Source organism: Amblyomma maculatum, chromosome 8, assembly GCF_055883805.1.
Source record: "Amblyomma maculatum isolate TAMU_Amacu chromosome 8, ASM5588380v1, whole genome shotgun sequence".
In the NCBI taxonomy this organism is placed as follows: domain Eukaryota; kingdom Metazoa; phylum Arthropoda; class Arachnida; order Ixodida; family Ixodidae; genus Amblyomma; species Amblyomma maculatum.
The window spans coordinates 61,771,151-61,791,228 of NC_139351.1; the positions used below are offsets into that span (position 1 = coordinate 61,771,151).

The 20,078-nt window shown below is 48.5% G+C and overlaps 1 protein-coding gene across 1 annotated transcript; it reads left to right on the top strand.

The window, feature by feature from the left end:
* The first annotated feature begins 18,306 nt into the window (after positions 1-18,306).
* LOC146181265 (kelch domain-containing protein 3-like) lies at positions 18,307-19,371 on the top strand. The gene has a single exon (XM_084575747.1). The coding sequence runs from the start codon at positions 18,307-18,309 to the stop codon at positions 19,369-19,371; it is 1,065 nt and encodes a 354-aa protein (XP_084431873.1).
* Positions 19,372-20,078: the final 707 nt, after the last annotated feature.

Consider the following 20,078-nt stretch of genomic DNA (forward strand, 5'->3'; position numbering starts at 1 on the left):
GCCCATTCCCGACGTCAAGATCAGGTCACAAATCGGTCACAGTAGCAGCCGATTAAGTGACACGCTACGCAATCACAAAAGATTTATCCACAGACAGTGCTTAGGCTATCACTGACTTTCTTTTACATAGCGTCATTCTACCTGCCAAAATAATCACGTCTAGAGGTCGCTACTTTTCGGGCCAAGTTATTCAAGACATCTTGTGTTCATGTGCTATGTTACGATGGTTGAATACGCTAGATAATTACTTCGGTGGCATGTGTGCTTGCAGTATTGTTCCTAAAGACTGGAAAATTGTCGCCTGGTAGCTCATTTTGCCTGGAAATCCTCATTTCGGGCTTACGTCATCTCGGTAATTTCCCTAGAAAGCAATGTTCAAAAATTTGTAGAACGAATTGTGCTGGCGAGACTTTAGTATTTTCTAAATACTAATGGTTTTTTGTTTTCAATTCTGAATCAAACATTTGTAGAACGAATAGTGCTGGCGAGACTTTAGTATTTTTTAAATACTAATGGTTTTTTGTATTCAATTCTGAATCAAACATTTGTAGAATGAATTGTGCTGGCGAGACTTTAGTATTTTCTAAATACTAATGGTTTTTTGTTTTCAATTCTGAACGCTGTTAACTCACTTGCCCAGACTAAGATCCTAATGGGTTTTATCCGAATATGACGACTGGGTTTCTTCGGGGACGCTCTTCCATCGACAGCGTCAGCGACCTTGTGACGACAGTAGAACACGAAAAGAGTCACCGTCAATTGGTAGCTGCTATCTAATTAGATAAAAAGGTGGCTTACGATAATGTCCTCCATGATACTACTCTTGATATATTTGATTACTTGTGAGTTGGCGGCTGGCAGTACCTGTCGATTATGAGCAATCTCAACGGCCGCTCAAGCCTGAAAGAGATACTACCCGCCATAATTTCAGTCGTACTTTCTGGAGTTAAGCATCCTCAGCCCAACTTAAACGTTGCGCTAATTGGCGTTGTAACCCCTGCCAGTTTCTGGTTATGGAGTTCTTCACATCTGTCCGATTTCAAGGCTACAGGATAAAGTTTTAATGAATCCCTGCTCACTGCGGGTTCGATGGAAATGAATAGGTCGATGCTGAGGCAAAGAGCGCCCTCCGTCATGGTCTCCAAATAGCTCTGCCCTTTTCCAGAGCGGATTCCGCGTGTCTTCTTACGAACTGTATGAAGAATACTATGACAGCTAACTGGGCTACGCAGGCGCCCTAAATATCTGTCTAAGTAGACTCGATAGAAGTCTAATTTTATGTTCCGCATGAAATTCCACGCCGTCGTGAATAATTGCTGCATACTCTTTGTTTAAACATTCCTTTAAAACGAAGATATCTGCATTTAATAACACAGGTGGACTCCCTAGAATATTCAAATTATGGCATCACAGAGACATCACAGGATTTATCACAGGGGTCCGAGGCCCAGTGTATGCGCGTGAACGCAAGTGCTAGCAGAGAACTTGGAGCATTTGGACATGATGCCTCTTTCGGAGGAGATGCTGCTGGGCGCTTGCAAGACAGGGGGAAGGGTGTCCAGGCAATACGGGCTTTTTGTTGTTTTTTGCGACACACAACTGGACTCGCGCTTGTAATGCAAGTTGCCATGCCTGTATATATTTTCATTTGTGTTCTGCCATCCCATCATCTATCATGAGTCGCTTTCTTCTCCTCCCCTTCCCCAGGACAGAGTTGCAGGCCAGATTGTAATCATTCCGGCCAACCTCTCTGCCTTTTGCTGTCTATAAACACGTCTATCGTTTTGGCACCGTATAGTATATGCAATTTTTTAACAAATAATGAGGTGGAAACAACTAAATTCCACTAATCCCCGGTGACATTGAAATAGAATGAGATATGGTACCTAAGTCGGTGAAGAATAATTCTAAAATATTTGCTCCAGTTCTTTATACTCATGTCAGAAAATGAGCCTTTTGAACAATTTCATAGTTGCAGTCCACATCACAAGAGGCAGAGTTAAGCACTGATAGGCTGCTCCCGGCGCGAAGTTGTTCCCATATGTTTCAGATTATTCCACGGCTATTAAAAGTTTACGCGAGAAAAAAGTTGTATCTCAAAGTTCCGCCACGAAAGTCTCATTTTAGCTATCGAGTAGGCCAGAACATATTGTAACGGATGAAATGGTTTTAATACAGGTGAACTTCGTATGAAGGACGGACGCACACGGCTCAGAAAACCCGGATCAGTCTGCGCGCGCCTCGCTTCCTCTGCTTCTTCTGCTTCGTCTTCTGCTTCTGCTGCTTCTCAGTGCGCCACTCCACGGCGTAACAATTCCCCCCGGGCAAACGATTCTCGTCCTCGAGAAAATTAGACAGGTCGAAGATGACAGCGCTTCAGGCGAGCCACATGAACAACTTGTGTCTTGCGGGATCGGCGGTTATCCGTCGTGACTTTGGCGATGACGTAATTCACGTCATTCAGTTGGTCCAACACGACGAAAGGGCCATCGTACTTGCAGAGAAACTTCTCATATAATCCTCGCTTGCGAATAGGCGTCCAAAGCCAGACGTAGTCTGCAGGGGAGTAAGCAACTGCACGAGGATGCAGATCGTAGTGTTCTTTCGAGCGGCTTTGAGAAGCCAGTGTGCGTAAACAGGCTATACGACGGGCTTCTTCGGCACGGCATAGTATCTGAGAAACAGACGCATCGTCGTTGGGGGAAATAGGGAAGATGGTGTCTAGGAAAACGTGGGGAGTTCTTGCTTAGAGTAAATAGAAAGGAGAATAGAACGGGGTTGTCGCTGCGGTGGGGGAGTGATGATGCGATCGGACACAGGGAAGTCATTCCGTGCATGGCGTTGAGAGGAAGAGGGCCGATAGAAGGTAGCGGGTCGCTGCTGCTCCCACTGGGCACCATTCGTGAAGCGCGGTGCTCGTTGGACAGGGGGTCGGGTAATTTGACGACGCGCGCAAAATCGGAAGATATGTCCGCTGCCCCCACAGCCGTAACATACAGGTGACTGGCAGTTCTAGTAGTTCACTTCAGGATCCCTTGGAGCCCGAGATGGGGCGACAGAAGCGCGACGAGGAGCGCCACGAGGCACTTCATCCGGATGGGCTGGACGCTGCTGGAAATAAGGGTGCGATGTTGGTTGCCGGGTCCGCTCCACGCCGTTGTTGTAAGATGGTTCGCTCTTATTTTGTGCAGCCCATGGCGTGCGCTGTTCCCATGATGATACGAGCCTCGATGTCGAGTGGTAAGGTACATCGAAATTTATACGTTGCCGCTGAATATCCAGCTGCTCGCGTATAATCCTCCTGACCATAGAAGCGATGTCTTCAGCCTCCGGAATGTCGATACTGGCAACAGTTGTCACATTAGAAAGTCGGCCAAATTTGGGCGCTATCCGACGTGCCTTTAACGCCTCAAATGCCCGGCACTGCTTGATGACATCTGCTACTGTGGCAAGGGTGTCCCGCGAAATAAGGAAGTTGTACACATCCTCTGCAATCCCCTTGAGAAGGTACCCTACCTTGTCCTCTGACACCTGCCGGTTTGCAAAGCGACAAAGTTTCAGTATTTCTTCGATGCAACGTGTGCGTGTCTCACCGGGCAGCTGGGCTCTCTGGGAAAGCTGATGCTCTGCGCGTTCCTTCTTCGCAAGGGTATCCCCAAAGGACTTCGTAATTTCTTCAACGAATTGATCCCAGGTCGTCGGAATTTCTTCGTGGTTGTCGAACCAAGTCAGCGCCGTGCCAGCAAGGAAGAAAACAACATTGTACAGACGTGCGATTGAGTTCCAGTGGTTGTACTTGCTGCATCTTTCGTAATGTCGGAGCCATTCCTCAACGTCATCTTCGGACTCACCGTGGAACACACGCTGCTCTCGCTGATGGGAAAAGGTCGTCGTCTCTTCAGGTCGCTGTTCATGGGTCTGCGTCGCGCGGGTGGTAACCATTGAGAGGTACTGTTGAGGAGATAAAGGTTGCAAGCCTGCTACACGACGGCTGCGACGAGGTACTGGCGGATCCAGAACGTTTTTACCCAGCGCCTAGCACCAAATGTAACGGATGAAATGGTTTTAATACAGGTGTACTTCTTATGAAGGACGGACACACACGGCTCAGAAAACCCGGATCAGTTTGCGCGCGCCTCGCTTCCTCTGCTTTTTCTTCTTCTACTTCTGCTGCTTATCAGTGCGCCGCTACGCGGCGTAACAATATTATTCCTCCTTGTAGCCTATTGAATATTGCAGGTATATCATTACCGTATTTTGAAGGCATGCTATAAATTAGTTTCGATATGTCACAGTGATTCACTATTGCGGATCATGTGAACAACACTGTGAACACAAAGAAAATTATTAGTATACCTATTGGCATAATCTCCCTTTCTGAGAAAAAGATGTTTTAATGTTAAGTGCCCTTCTTGGAGTTCCATTGGAGTTCATAACGCATTTTCGAGCTTTTCAGATGGAACAGCTGTGGTAGATTTCATGCTACCGAAGAATAAAACATGGCAGTAAAATACGCGAATACTGAGTGCGCGGTAGAAGTAGGCGGTAGGATATTTAGGGAGGATACCGGTAAGCTGTCTAAGGAGACGAAAGATTTGATTAAGAAACGCCAGAGTATGAAACCTTCCAATCCAACAGACCAAATCGAATTGGCCGAGATATCAAAGCTAATCAATAAGCGCAAGGTGGCCGATACAAAGAAGTATAACATGGAGAAAATTAAGCATGCTATCAAGAACGAGAGAAGCCTTGAAGCGGTAAAGAAGAAATTGGGCATAGGCAAAAACCAGATGTATGTGATAAAGGACAAGGCGGGCAACGTCATCACAAATATGGACAAGATAGTCAATGTAGCCGAGGGGTTCTATACAGATCTCTACAGTAGCCAAGGTAGTCAGGACCGTAATGAGATTGGCGGTAGGGAAAAACAGTCAGACGTTCCACGAAGGACGAGGTCAAGAAAGCATTAGAAACTATGAAAAGAGGGAAATCAGCTGGAGAGGATCAGATAACTACAGATTTGCTGAAGGACGGGGGTGATACCGTGCTAGAAAAACTGGCAACCCTGTATACGCAGTGACTCGTGTCATCGACGGTACCGGAACCATAGAAGAATGCAAACATTATTCTCATTCATAAGAAAGGGGACCCTAATGACCTTAAAAATTACAGACCAATCAGCTTACTGTCTGTTACTTTAAGGTATTTACTAAGGTAATCGCTAAAAGAACCAGGACAACCTTAAACTGCAATCAAGCAAAGGATCAAGAAGGTTTTCAGAAACGGTACTCTACTATCGATCATATCCATACCATCAATCAAGTGATAGAAAAATGCTCGGAATATAATCAGCCCTTACACATAGCATTCATTGATTACGAAAAAGCATTTGACTCAGTTGAAACCTCGGCGGTGATGCAGGCATTGCGAAATCAGGGGGTAGACGAGCCTTACGTGAAAGTGCTGGAAGATATATAGTGGCTAAACAGCAACCATAGTTCTGCATAAAGAAAGTAACAAAATTCCCATAAAGAAAGGTGTTAGGCAAGGGGACACAGTCTCCCCAGTACTATTCACAGCTTGCTTAGAGGAAGCATTCAGAGACTTGGAATGGGAGCAGTTAGGAATAGGGGTAGATGGAGAATACCTCAATAATCTGCGATTTGCTGATGACATTGCCTTGCCAAGCAACTCGGGGAATGAACTGCAAATAAGGATTGATGACCTAAACAAGAAAAGCAGAAAGGTAGGTTTGAAAATCAATATGCAGAAGACTAAGGTAATGTTCACAGCCTCGGGAAGGAACAGCAGTTTACATTAGGTAGCGAAGTGCTGGAAGTAGTAGGCGAATATGTCCACTTAGGACAGGTAGTACCCGCAGATCCGGACCATGAAAAGGAAATAAGAAGAATAAGATTGTGATGGAGCGCATTTGGCTAGCACTCGCAGATTATGACTAGCAGCTTACCGGTATCGCTAAAGAGGAAAGTATACAACAGTTGCATCTTACCTGTACTCACCTATAGGGCTGAAACGTGGAGGCTAACCAAGAGAGTTCTACTAAGGTTGAGGACAACCCAGAGGGCTATGGAACGAAAAATGGTAGGGGTAACATTAAGAAATAGGAAGCGTGCAGAGTGGGTCAGAGAAATAACTCAAGTTACCGACATTCTAGTGGAAATTAAGAAGAAATGGCCATGGGCAGGATATGTAGTGCGAAGAGAGGATAACCGATGGTCGCTTAGGGTAACAAACTGGATTCCAAGGGAAGGAAAGCGTGGCAGGGGGCGGCAGAAAGTTAGGTGGGCGGATGAGGTTAAGAAGTTCGCAAGGGTCAAGTGGATGCAGCTAGCACAGAACCGGGTTAAGTGGAGAAATATGGGAGAGGCCTTCGCCCTGCAGTGGGTATAGTCAGGCTGATTATTATTATTATTATTATTATTATTATTATTATTATTATTATTATTATTATTATTATTATTATTATTATTATTATTATTATTATTATTATTATTATTATTATTATTGCTCTACCCTCAAAGCTGCTGCTAGGCCAAGTGGCAGCGTGCCAATTTATCAAGCGGGTTTAGTGCGAAAGGTGAAAAGGGTGAAGATGAAATGGTCTCTGTTGAAGCAGGCAAGGGAGTAGACGTCACGCTGGCTCTGCCATAGCAATTGCAGCTTTCGCGTTTTTAAGCTTGAAAATGCCAACAACCGACAGCCTCTATCCCGGCACCAAACTCTGAGACATGAGGGATCCGAACGACGTTTAATGAGACGATGGTTGGTTGGTTCATGGGAAGGGAAAGGCGCAGTATCTGTCACACTTGCTCTGTGGACACCTGAACCGCGCCATAAGGGAAGGGATGAAGGTGGGAGTGAAAGTGGATAGAGAGAAAGGGGGGCCGTAGTGGAGGGCTACGGAGTAATTTCGACCACCTGGGGATCTTTAACGTGCGCTATTTCTCCACTATTTTATCCCTTAGATGTGAGCTCCACGATCTTATCGTCGCAGGCACCCGACAACCGCACGTCGCTGACAAGCTTCTGCGTGATTTCGAAATTGCGTCACCCAAAGGTCAGCTCCCCATGTACGGCCAATTGAAACTCACTGGTGATGTGTGTCGCGGCGTCATCACCGTAGCAAACTACGAGACCGGTGAGTCACTCCAAAACAAGATCCAGTGGCGTGCTGGAGAGCTTGCCGATATCCGCAAGCTTGGGAAATCAAACGTCGCGGCGCTCACTTTTGTGGGCAAAGTGGTGCCGCGATTTATTCACTATAATTCAGAAGTGACCCTTGTACGTGCGTACAAGCGAACTGTCCCGGCCTGCGTGCGATGCGGTACTGTGGGCCACCGGGCGGACACATGCCCCTGCCCGGACAACGAAAAGTGCGGCCTGTGTGGCCAAACGGTGCCGACCGTCGACGGGGTCAAGGCACCTCATGAATGCAGTCCATCCTGTGCAGTCTGCGGGCAAGCCCACCCTACCAACTCACGTGACTGCACGGGAAAATTCCGCCAGCTCAAGGCACCAGGCCCCAAGGCCAAACGCCGTGAGCCCCCAGCAAAACGGCGGCAGCCAAGGCAACAAGCTCCAGGTGGCAATGGCGGAACGCCGCCTGCTGATCCTGCCACCGACATCAAAACGCCGCCTGGGAAGAAGAAGGCGCCTCCACCGCCACCGCCCAGCGGCATGGACAAGCACCACTTCCCGGCTCTTAAGACGGGTGGCGCTGCCGGCGCCCGGGCATCTGCGCCCCAACATTGCAAACAGGTGAGCAGCTGGGCGGGGATCGCCTCCTCTTCTCCCCAGCCCCCCTCTTCCCCACTCACCGTCTCCGCGCTCGATGCGGAATACAAAAAACAGATTGACGTGCTCCGGGCACAGAATGAAATTTTACTGAACAAAATTCAAAATTTAGAATCAAAATTGGCGTCCGCCGCTCCGAGCTCGCAGAACTCGGACGCGATGGAGAGCGATGCGGAGCTGTCGCCAGCCCTCGTGACAGCGATCTCCGCGATGGAGGAACGCTTATCCTCAAAAATGCAATCTATGATAGAAGCCGCTATGGACCAGATCTTCACCAAGGTCATAACTGCCGTACCGGCGGTCGTCTCAAAACACATCTCGGACAACCCCCGCCTCCTCCGTCGGTCGGGGCCCATTAGGGACGTATCCCGTCCTGCAAAATTCAACCGTCGGATCATTGATTCGGACAATGAGGACAGCTGCCCCGCTCCTGCCGCAACCCCCTTGGTGCCGCAGGTAGCTGGCTCTGGGGCAGCCACTCCCTCCTCCTCCCCTCCAAAAATGTTAAATCATGGCGAGACACCTTAGTCAAAGGCGCTCTTCTACCTCCAATTCGGCCATCTCAACATTAATAACACAATGGAACTGTAGAGGCTTTAAGGACCGCACTAAGCGGGCCAATTTCCGCCTCTACCTTGAAACATTCGAGTGTGTACCAGCCGTGGTTGCCCTCCAGGAGCCAGGCCTAGGCGCCACACTTTCAAATTACACGACGTTCCAACAGGATCCCGCGTCTTGTCTTCTCGTACACAAAGCATGCACAGCCAACTTGGTGGATCTCGATCTCCAACTAGGTTATTCCTATGTAATGGTGACAATTCTACCACTCCGCCGCAGGGTCCCGCCATTGCATGTACTCAACGTGTACTGCCCTCCCAAACTCAAGCGAGTGACATTCGCGGACCTCTTCAGCCGCGCGCTAAGAGTAGCGGGTCGCGATCCCCTCCTGATCGTGGGCGACTTTAACGCTCCCAGTCAGCTGTGGGGGTATCGCAAGGAGGAGTCGCGCGGACGTAAGTTGGCGGAACTTGCGTCCACGTTGGGCCTCACCCGCCACACTGACCCGGTCTGCCCAACACGGTTAGGAAACTCCGTGACACGGGATACGTGTCCGGACTTAACCTTCACTCGCAACATAAGACACGCAGACTGGCTCAACACCGAGGAAACCCTCGGTAGTGACCACTGCATCCTTAACATTACAATACACACACGCCCGCTCAAACGTCCCACAACACAAGCCCGTATCCCAGATTGGACGAAATTCAGGCAAAATTTTGACTCACTTGATAACACACCCATTTCCGAGCAGGGCTACTCAGCATGGTCCCAACAGCTGCTGACACACCTTCGCTCGCATGAAACACATATCCAGCTCTCAGAAGCGGTTACGGACGTGGATAACCACCTCCTACACCTCTGGGAAGCCCGTCGCAGTCTCGTCCGCCGTTGGCGACGCCAGAAACACAACAGAAAGCTTAAAGCTCGAATTGCCGAGCTCACCCAGAAAGCGGCTGAGTACGCGGCCCATCTCGCCGACTCCAACTGGGTGGATAGATCCAACACGGCCGCGCGACAAATCTCTAGCCGCAACACATGGAGCCTCTTTCGAGCCCTCATCGACCCAACCCAAACACGAACCGAAACACAGAAACATTTGCAGAGAGCTATGCATGCTTTCTCTGGCAACACTACTCAACTGGCACAGAAACTCCGGGACCAGTATCTGTGTACAGCCCAAGACCCCCGTGGATCATCATACTCTTATGCAGGCAGAGAGAACACAGAGCTGGATCAACTTTTCCAACTCCATGATCTGCGGACGGCTCTTGCCAAAATGAAACGGGGCACTGCCCCGGGAAGGGATAAGGTCACCGTCAAACTTTTGACGAACCTGCCCGACTCGGCATACCAGTCCCTCCTTGACTACATCAATGCGATTTGGCGTGGGGACATCCCCCTGCCAAGCGACTGGAAAACGGCTCTAGTAACCTTTATTCCTAAATCAGGGAAACCAATTGACACAGATAACCTCCGTCCCATCTCTCTCACCTCCTGTGTGGGCAAACTAATGGAGACGATGGTGCGGGACCGGCTATCTGAATATCTTGAACAAAAACATGTATTCGCAGGCACCATGTTCGGATTCCGCCCACACAGATCCGCTCAAGATGTCCTCCTGCAACTCAATCGGGAAGTCCTTGACCCACTCGAATGCCCCCATAATGACCGGGTAGTACTCGCCTTAGATCTCAAAGGGGCATTTGATAATGTAACACACGAGATTATACTCACCCACCTAAGCCAGACCGACTGTGGTCTCAACACATTCCAATACATCAAGCAATTTCTCACGGATCGTCAGTGCTACATTCGCATCCAAGATAATGAGCATGGTCCTTACCTACTCGGCACGCGGGGAACCCCCCAAGGCGCAGTACTTTCCCCGCTGCTCTTCAATTTGGCTATGATGCACCTGCCTGCCCAGCTCGATGATGTCACTGGTGTGCAGCACGCCCTGTATGCCGATGACATCACCCTGTGGGCCACGCATGGCAGTATCGGGGACATTGAAACCAGCCTGCAAACAGCGGCGACGATAGTAGACAGCTACGCCCGCCGCTGTGGTCTTCAGTGTTCACCACAAAAATCAGAATTTGTGCACATCCGCCCCTCGCGAAAGTGCACAACTCAAATCACTCTTTCTTTAGACAGTGGTCCCATACACGAAGCTGACGAGATACGGGTACTCGGACTCTACATACACAAACACAGACGGTCAGACACTACATTGGCCAAACTCCGTAAGGTGGGGGACCAGGTGGGCCGCATGGTCCGCCGGGTTTCAAACAAACGCGGGGGGTTGCGAAGTAATGATGCCTTGCGGCTGGCAAACGCCTTCGTGACTAGTCGGATTCTATATTCGACACCTTATCTCCACCTACGGAAACAAGAGGAGGATGCCCTTGAGGTTATCCTTCGCAAAATTGTCAAGCGTGCCCTGGACCTCCCCATCACTACTTCAAACAGCCGTCTTATGGCCCTTGGGGTGGTGAATACTTTTCGGGAGCTCCGGGAGGCGCACCTTACAAATCAGTACACGCGTTTGTCGCAAACGGAGTCGGGTCGCCGCCTTCTTGCTCGACTCCATATCCAACACACCACACTCATGGAAGACAGGCTTCGCATCCCAGAACTGTGGAGACGCGCCCTCTGCGTGCGACCTCTGCCAGCGAATATGTCACACGAAGATCATAATGGTCGGCGCTTGGCACGAGCGGAAGCCCTAGCCCGACATTATGGCAACAAAACAGGTGTATACTACGTGGACGCCTCCGCCCTCACCACGGGGGATGGTACACGGCCGCTGTAGTTCACAACAGCAAAACGGTTAACGGTCTCACCTTCAGAGCCCAAAGTACAACACACGCAGAAGAGGTGGCGATTGCTCTCGCGGCCTCTCATTCCGACTCAAAATACATAATTACCGACTCGCGAGGAGCCTGTCGGAACGTCAGACAAGGCTGGACTCCCTTACTAGCCTATAAAATTTACTTAAACTGCATACGGGATACGGACCCCGCACACCGCTACCTTATATGGGCCCCTGCTCACCAGGGTTTGGCAGGAAACGAGGCAGCAGACGCAGCCGCCCGCGCGCTCTCTCACCGGGCTGTTTTCTCCTCCCTACCCGATCAGGAACCCGATTTTAATCCGGCCTACACCTTCAAAGATATCACGACGTACTATCAAAATTGTCATCGCCTTTATCCCAGCCCATGCAAAGGTCTCAAAAAGGCGGATGAGCGGCTTCTTCTCCGCCTTTTCACCAATACATTGCTGTGCCCGGCAGCCCTAAAACATTTTGACCCCTCCTTTAATGGCAGCTGCACACACTGTGGAGCGGTGTCTTCTGACATCTATCACATGGTGTGGGCCTGCCCCTCCAACCCGGCTATTCCCCCCATCCCCAACCCAACCCGGGAGAACTGGGAGGCGGTCCTGCTCGGCTGCCACGACTTACAGGCCCAACAAGCCTTAGTCGGACGCGCCCGAGCGGCGGCAACCGCCACTGGGGTCCCCAAGTAGGGACCTCCACCTAGTGCTTGTAAGGATCGGTCCCTTATGGGCCGATCCAAACATACCTCCTGGCCCTTGTGTAAATAAATGTTCTTACCACCACCACCGAAAGCACTTTTTCCGCACCCGCAATGTTTGGACCTCGGACACTTGAAATTTGCCTCCTTCGAAATTTCAGCGAAAGTCACTTCCCGCCTAATTCAAGCGTGACGTGACCTCTAAGTATTGGCGAGACACCCCAAATTCGGCCCTCTGGTCCACTGAAATTTGGCTGTGTCCGAAGACAACCAAAACTGGTATCAGAACTATTCACGGTCAAATCAAGGGAGAGTTGCAAATTTATTTTGGTCATCACGCACATTTCGCCCCCCGAATTTAGACATTATCGGATTTTGACCAAAATAGCTGTCTAACCTTAATGCTGTATTGCCAGGTGGCTCCTAAATTTAGGTGGATGAACCCCGAAATGTAGCTCTCTGAACTCCAGTAATTTATCGCCGTCATAAATTCACCAAAACCGGTATAAAGCTTCATTTCAGTATTGCCAGCTCAATGATGCCTTGTAAATTTAGGTGTGTCAGTAGACCTCTGAAAAATGAAATTGTCCGAAATTCGCCCAAATAAATGTTTTTTTTTTTTGCTTGATTTAACTCTGACCAACTATGCGGTGAATTCCAAAATTAGGTGGGTCACTCCTCATATTTCACATGCTTAAGTTTTCTCCGCGCGTGGGTGTTGTGGAGCCTGATGAAAGGCGAGGTAGGAAGCGTGTTGAAGAAGGCGATCACTTTGTGACTTATGCGCATCAGCAGAAGACCACTCGCCCCTGGTGGAAACGGTTACATATGTGGCGCGCACGAAAGTGACAAAGCTGCCTTTTAATGCTAACGTATTCTCTCGATTACCGGACGGGAATAGGGTATGCTCGATTGCCAGTGCCGGACTTCCTGCTGATAGGTACCGCCTTCCGCAATTGCAGGAATCAACATCATATACACATGACCTGAATGTCAAAGGCTGCTTGCAGGCAAAGCCCGTTTCCAGGTTCCCGCTGTCATCGGCATTAGCGGATAATGAAAACATCGGTCACGACGACGCATTTTTTTTTTTTTTATTGGCACTGACGCCGCGAGTACATAATCCCCATATCTCCAGAGTGCCTGCACTATTAAATATACGCAACGAAGGCGCGAATAAATCGATGCTTTTCGCGAAAGAAGCACAACATATCAGAATACGAATCGTTTATCAGTATTCAGGTCTGCCAGGTTTGCTTGCCGTTTCTGCTCGCGAAGTTCTCCTAAGGCCGAAGCAGATCTTTATTGGTGTTGCTCGGAAGGAGAGAAAACCTTTTGCAAAAACAATTGAAAAAGCTGCTCTAGCACACAAGGGTTCGCTTGAAACTCAGGCCTGCGTGCTGCATATATCACAATATAGCAAAATGAAGAATTGAGAACTGCTCGACACCACGAGCAAATAAGCTTTGCTGACGGCTCTGAACGCGTCCTCTGTAGTATCTGTAGTAAATTTAAAGCAAAAACACGAGGCTGCAAGACTGAAAAGTCTTAGAGCTGCTGCAGAGCTGATGCCATGGTTAAATGCTGCTATCGTGGACAGTACACGTGGACAGTCCGCACAATGCGCGCTGAGTCAATATGGCTGCCGGCACGGCGCTACTTTCCCGGGTGCTGCACTGGTGGCCGGAGCTTCTGGGCTGTCCGAGAAAATTCAAATGCCGCATCTAGTTAGCACGCAGTTTGAAACTACCCAGAACTGAAATTCTAGCGTGCCTCGTAATTTTTATTTCGTTCTCGGCAGCTGTAAAATGGCCCTTTCTCTGATACAAAGCGCGGTCCCCATTGGCAGGCGTTCCAAGGTGGTCGCGCGCTCTCTGAGATAAGCTGTTGCGACCGCTTCGAACAGGCGCTCACTAAGTGTAAAAAAGTAAAACAAACTGATGTCTCCCGAAAGGGTTCCACGCGCAATCTGCCTACGCAAAACTGAAGTGTCAACATCCCAGATCCATACCCCACAGCAGTCGACTGCCCTCGAGGCCAGCAAAGCGCTCTTTTGTTACGCGACAGTGACTGGCTTCAGCAACAGATTGGGACTGTTTCCTCGCTCCTTATGTCCCTCCTTTTCGTTCCATCATTCCTCTTCCCAAATGCAGTGTAGCCAAACGGAAAGCCTACTGGTTAACTTCCCACGCTTCCCATTTTCTCTCTATCTCCAGCGCGTTTAGCGCCTGGTAACAGGCCCTGCTAAGCACTTGCCTTTTTGGCTTTTTTATGGAACTTGTTTCTCAACAGCGTGTTCAACACTCCGTTTCCTTCCAGTCTTCATGCAGCAATCTTCAGCACCTTACGAAGCTGCATGCTTTGCATGCGTTTCAATGTATAAAATTACTGTTCACAGATGGATGGAATGCACTAGGGTGTAACACCTTAGCTGTAAGCCATCAGCTGAACAAAATTGTCATTTACATCATGTAGAATAATTATATCGGAAACAATACAAAAGCAGCTGACCTCCACGAAATATTCGTGGCACAGTCGCTCTACAATGATTTCTTATTCGGCACATTTGCATAGACACTGTCACAAAAGAGGAGAGGAACGGAACTGCCTTTCACGCGTTTGCAACTTTGCAATCGAACTTCCGGCCCCGCCGGGGTGGTGCAGTGGTAAGACGCCCGACTACTGTGCCGGAGTTCCCGGGTTCGAACCCGACCGCGGCGGCTGCGTTTCGATGGAGGCGAAACGAAGTGGCGTCCGTGTGCTGTGCGATGTCAGCGCACGTTAAAGATCCCCAGGTGGTCGAAATTACTCCGTAGCCCTCCACTACGGCTCCTCTTTCTCTCTTTCCACTTTCATTCCCACCTTCCTCCCTTCCCTTACGGCGCGGTTCGGGTGTCCACAGAGCAAGTGTGACAGTTACTGCGTCTTTCCCTTCCTGTGAACCAATTTAACTTTATTTATTTTTAACTTCCGCATTCCTGTCCTCATATTAGCGGGCTGACGTTTATACCGTCAACATACCCTGTACTACACCCATGACGTCTACCTCTGTTGTAATGCGTTATAAAGATGCCAAATGTTGAGGCTGGTAGCGTTTTAATTAAACGCATGTTGCAGTGAGCAGGGGATATTGGAAATCTTGTCAATGAGAAATACTCTGAAATGCAGTGGGGTTTTATCGCAGATTTTAAGAGATATTTTGGGATCATCACTCCCGCTTTGACATGCAGTCGGATTATGAATTGAACTAAGAGCAAGTTGTTACACACCCAGATATGGAATCGCAGACCTTCTTCGTGAAGGCTTGGCTAGACAGAACATTGTCTTATTTGCGACCGCTTTATTGTTTGATCTCCTCCCTTTAAAACGAGGAGGCTTACCAACACCTGTGGAATAGCGATAGTGAAAATTTCAGTTCTTTTTCAGGCCACATTTGTTTGCGTACTCGTTCTACAACAACAAAAAAATAGCTGTGGTTTAGCCTGTGGTTTAACTTTGAGTTATGCGAGAGCTACCTGCATGGCTACATTTAGGTTCGGCATAAGCGTAAAGACATGGCGTTTGCACACAGTAGTTTACTCTATGGTTTCAGCTTTTTATGCCATATGGGGCACTTTTGACCATTAAAGTGCGATGAGGCGAAAGCGTCTGTTGCGAGGTGCTCCAAAGACCTCCATTACGGCACCTCTTTTTCTCTCTTTTCCCTCCCACCTTCGTGGTGACGCTAGAGCGTAATCTAGCAGCCAACATTTAAAGCCTAGCTTTACCCGAGCCGTAAGACCTTGCCTTCTTGGCCTAGGGTCAACGTGAATGCAATAATATTGTCAGGCTGATTGTGATATCATCCTTCCTAATGAAAGGAGAGACCCGAGTTGACAGCTACTGCCAAAAATTAACATCAGGAAGCCCTACGTCCAGTTAGTGTTCGGCCATGTCAGCTGCCAGCTACCATCTCCCACGACCTCTTCTTCTTCTTCTAGCGGTTTCTAGGCAACGGCTCAAGGTCATTGCGACCACGCCCAAGGTCCGACCACGACGAAAGTGCGATCACGGCGAAGAGGCGAAATGGCTGGCGTAGTGTAGCTCTCGCTACAAAAGCAAATGTAGAAAAGAAGCACTAGGTCAAAATGGCATGACCTTGTCCCCTTATGAAAATGGCTTGCGGCCACTGGTTTCTGTACATTTGAAAGTAAGGTGTTTCACAATCATGTGATTAATGCAGATGCGCGGCTAATAACCCTCATAGCCTCTTCGGGTGCCGTGTCCCTGCATGGGGACGCGAACATTGTGCAGTCTGCTGTGCAAAAAGGCAATGTAAAGCACCGTTTAGAATGCTTCAGAACCTCGCATACTGGGCCACATTGTTGGAGAACTGGAACCATAATACTCGAAGTAAAAGAAAATCTTCCTGAAAAACACAGCCAAAATGGACGCGGCTGCGTTCTACAGAGCTAAGAGAAATTGCTTCTTGTTTTGTCATTTTGAACGGTTATGAATGTGCGCTGGACCACATATTAGCATTTATTTATCGGAGAATGCGCCCGTGACTACGAAATAATGGCTATCACCCTTGTTACGAGCATATTCAGCCATGCATGCACCTCCCCATGTTACCGTCCCCGTTAAGGGACAGGGCGCCTCATAGCCGCCTCTGCCGGCACACTCCTTTTCCAAGTGTTCGGCGTCACTTTCTAATTTTGTGCACACTGCTGTGTAAAAGGCGATAAAAGCGCCGTTTTGGATGTTTCAAAACAGGCCAAACTCGACTTCCTTTTGTCACTGTACCCTCTTGAGTCAGGAACCAGAAAGTAGCCGATGACAGAATTTCGAACTTATAATCTTTTGCGCTGTGCAATAGCTCGATAGAGTACCTGTGCAAGGCGAGGGCTGAGCAGCTTGCACAAAAGGATTTTCGACACGACGGCCTTCAAAACTGGCGTTGCGGGCAGCCTAACACGTGCAGCAGAGCACTTCAAAAATAGAACACTCGGCCAAGTAGTGAGCACCATGCAGAGCCTGTTTCGATGAAGGCAAATAACATTTTCTACTGACAGCTGCCATTATGTACGACGGCTACAACCACTGGCCGGAGCAAGTCAGCACACCGAAGTCACAGTTATGCCGCCGTGAAGGATGTGCAGCGATATGCAGGATTCGCTGCCAAAAGGGCCACATCTTTTTTGCATGCCTGCTCAGAGCAAGTACTTTCACCTTTTTTTCACAATAAGTAAAATCTTAAGTTATTGATTTTATTAAGAAATCAAGCAATATTCCTTTAAAAATCTTTTTTGTCGATATCTTGCTAAGGACGCTATCGCACTTTCTTCTAGTGGCATGCATTACTTTTTCTACATTGAGGCGACTTGTCCCCGAATGGGGACATTACAAAAGACAATGAAAAAATAAAAATTTTCATTCAGTTTGTTCAGGACACGTCATTTGAAGCGTGGAGAACCGAAAATAGCCCTAAGATATGTTCTTATTGCAAACATATTTCTCGCGCCTGAAGGCGACAAAAGGACGAGTTGATCAATTCGTACCACTATACCTAGAGAATTAATTTAAAACTTCATTGTACGGCTGATAAAAACAGAAATAAAAACAGAACTTCAAAAAGAATATAATGCCACAATGGGTTTTTTGGTAAAAGATAAGCGGGCAGCAAGGCGACCTTTCTCTGCTTGCTTATTTTCTGTCATGAGTGGAACGCCCACGGAATATTTCCTGCCAGTTCCGTTCCATTACCACACCCCAACCTAGTGTCAAGCAGATTGCGCAGCTTAAGTTCTAGAGCCTGTTATAGGCAGTAGCATCTACGTCACGGTGGTGCAACTTTTGTACTGCATGAAGCGTGGCGAAATGCTGCAGGCGTATCTAATGAGCCTACTTTTATCTGTTCCAGTTGGCACTGCTGATTCTATGCTCTGCCATACGAAATGGCACCCGTGATGTCTTTTGAATACCTCTTATATGTTCGCCGTTCGCGCCGTGCACGCCCGCTTTAGAGCGCGCTCTGATCGTGAAGCTGCAATTTGCATTTATGAAAGCGTTATCGCACAGAAACCGACAATAAAATGATTATTATCGCCACTCCAACCATCGTGCAACCAGCGCAGCACCGTCATACGGGCATTTCAGAAATCAAGGCAGCCTTTCACTCTCACCCTCTTCACCCTCACACTGGGCGAGTACCGAAATAGGGGTACCTCCCCCGCCCGGGCAGCCACCCGTACTGCCGACCGTAAATCTACGTGATTTCCCTAACAATCACTGGAAGGGCTGCGTCGCCAAGACCTACCACCATTGCACTGCTCCACAAAGAACCTCAACGACTTTGTCGTCATCGCTGCAACAATCGAGCCTAATTGCTAAGAGCACTGGCTGCGCCTACGAGATGTGGACAGCGCGGCGAAGTGGCGTCCCAGAGGGCGTTCTTCGAAATGTGGTCTACATCAAAGCCAAGGCCTACTCATTCTACATGAGCTACAACTCATGGGCTGAAGCCTCAGTGAACAACATCGAAATGCTCATATTCGACCCTGTATCTTACCAGTGGGTTAACACGAAGATGACATTGTCCCCGGGAGGTCTTCAAGACTACCGCTGCAACCTTACAGCTGTAGCATACGAAGAGTGCGCGTACGTGTGGGGAGGCCCTCAGAACTGGCCATTGCAGAATACCGTCTATTGCTTTGACACCAACACCATGTCTTGGAGCCGTCCGGAGGTGTCCGGTCATATGCCGACGTCTCTTAACGGTAGCTCAGCTTGCGTAGTGGGTCACCGCATGTATACATTTGGTGCTTTGGACCATTCTCAAGAGTTGCACTTCCTTGACCTGGACACCATGCACTGGCATCTTCTGGCCACAAGCGGAGAGTCCCCTTTTAGGCTCCGCTTCACAACCGCGTCTGTCAACGGAACCCGAGTGTACATTTGGAATAGCTACAGAGCACACCCTTTTCCGGAATGTGATTCAGTCTGCGACAACCCTGTTTACTATCTGGAAACAACGACCGCTACCTGGATACGCCCGCAAATGCGAGGCGTGACACCGGAGGCTCGGCTAGGGCATTCAGCCTTCGTACACGACGGAGAGCTGTATATTTTTGGAGGGTGGAACCCACTACGACGCACTTACTTTGCAGACATGCACAAATATAACACCGAGACATCGCGCTGGACAGAAGTGAAACCATATGGCTCAGGCCCGTCTGCAAGGTACGAGCACGGCTGCTTCAATGTCGGTGAACATGTGTTCATCTTCGGTGGCTTTTCCCCGCCAGTCAATCCGGAGGGCAAGGTGGAGGTGCTGACGGATCTGCACGTGCTGCGCTTACTGAAACCGACACTGAAGAACATGTGCCTGCTTGCAGTAATCGATGCAGGCATACATGAAACACACTTGCCACTCTTTATTCGAGAAATGATCAATGATATCACATCTACACCTTCGTAGCCGATGAACAGTTGCTGCATATAAAGGGAATGAAGCACCTTTGATGATGCAGCGGTGATTATTGCAATTTCCACGCCACCACTTGACAATAAACGTTTTGCTTGCTAACAGCATTTTCCATTACGATAAGTTTGCGATCAAGAGAAGACAGTCATAATGTTTTGTTTGTATTAACATCACACAAAACCTGTGTCGAGAATTAATTTGTCCAAGAAAGGTGTGTTCCCGTTACACAGATTGCACGCCTCACTGATGGGTTATTCCAATGATTCGCTCGAGCATCCCTTGATCTACAATGTCTTGGTTGCTTACAGCTCTGCAGCATCTGTCGTCTTTTTCATGAAGGAGGGAATTTCACAATTTGGCACAGTGCGTTTATCTGAGTTCTATTCCGGAAAAAATAATTGCTTTTTATTCAACTAGTACTTGAATCCCCACATATATCAGGTGTTTTCATATATTCAATCAATATTTGATGCAATTGCAAACAATCCTTCAATTTCGCAGCCAAAAATATTGTAACATTTTTCCGGGTGAAAAAGAACAGATAAGCAGGTAAACCTGTTGCGCAAATTTTTAAGAGTTACTGGAGAATTTTCTTACGATTCATTCCGAAATACATGTCTTTCTTTCACGCCTAATTTTAATGTTTGGATGAAACTGAATCTTCCAAGGTGTACACTATTTGCACATCCACCGTACATTGC

What these genes read in the sequence shown, in the direction of transcription:
- LOC146181265 (XM_084575747.1), top strand. Translation starts at nt 18,307, where the DNA reads ATGTGGACAGCGCGGCGAAGTGGCGTCCCAGAGGGCGTTCTTCGAAAT.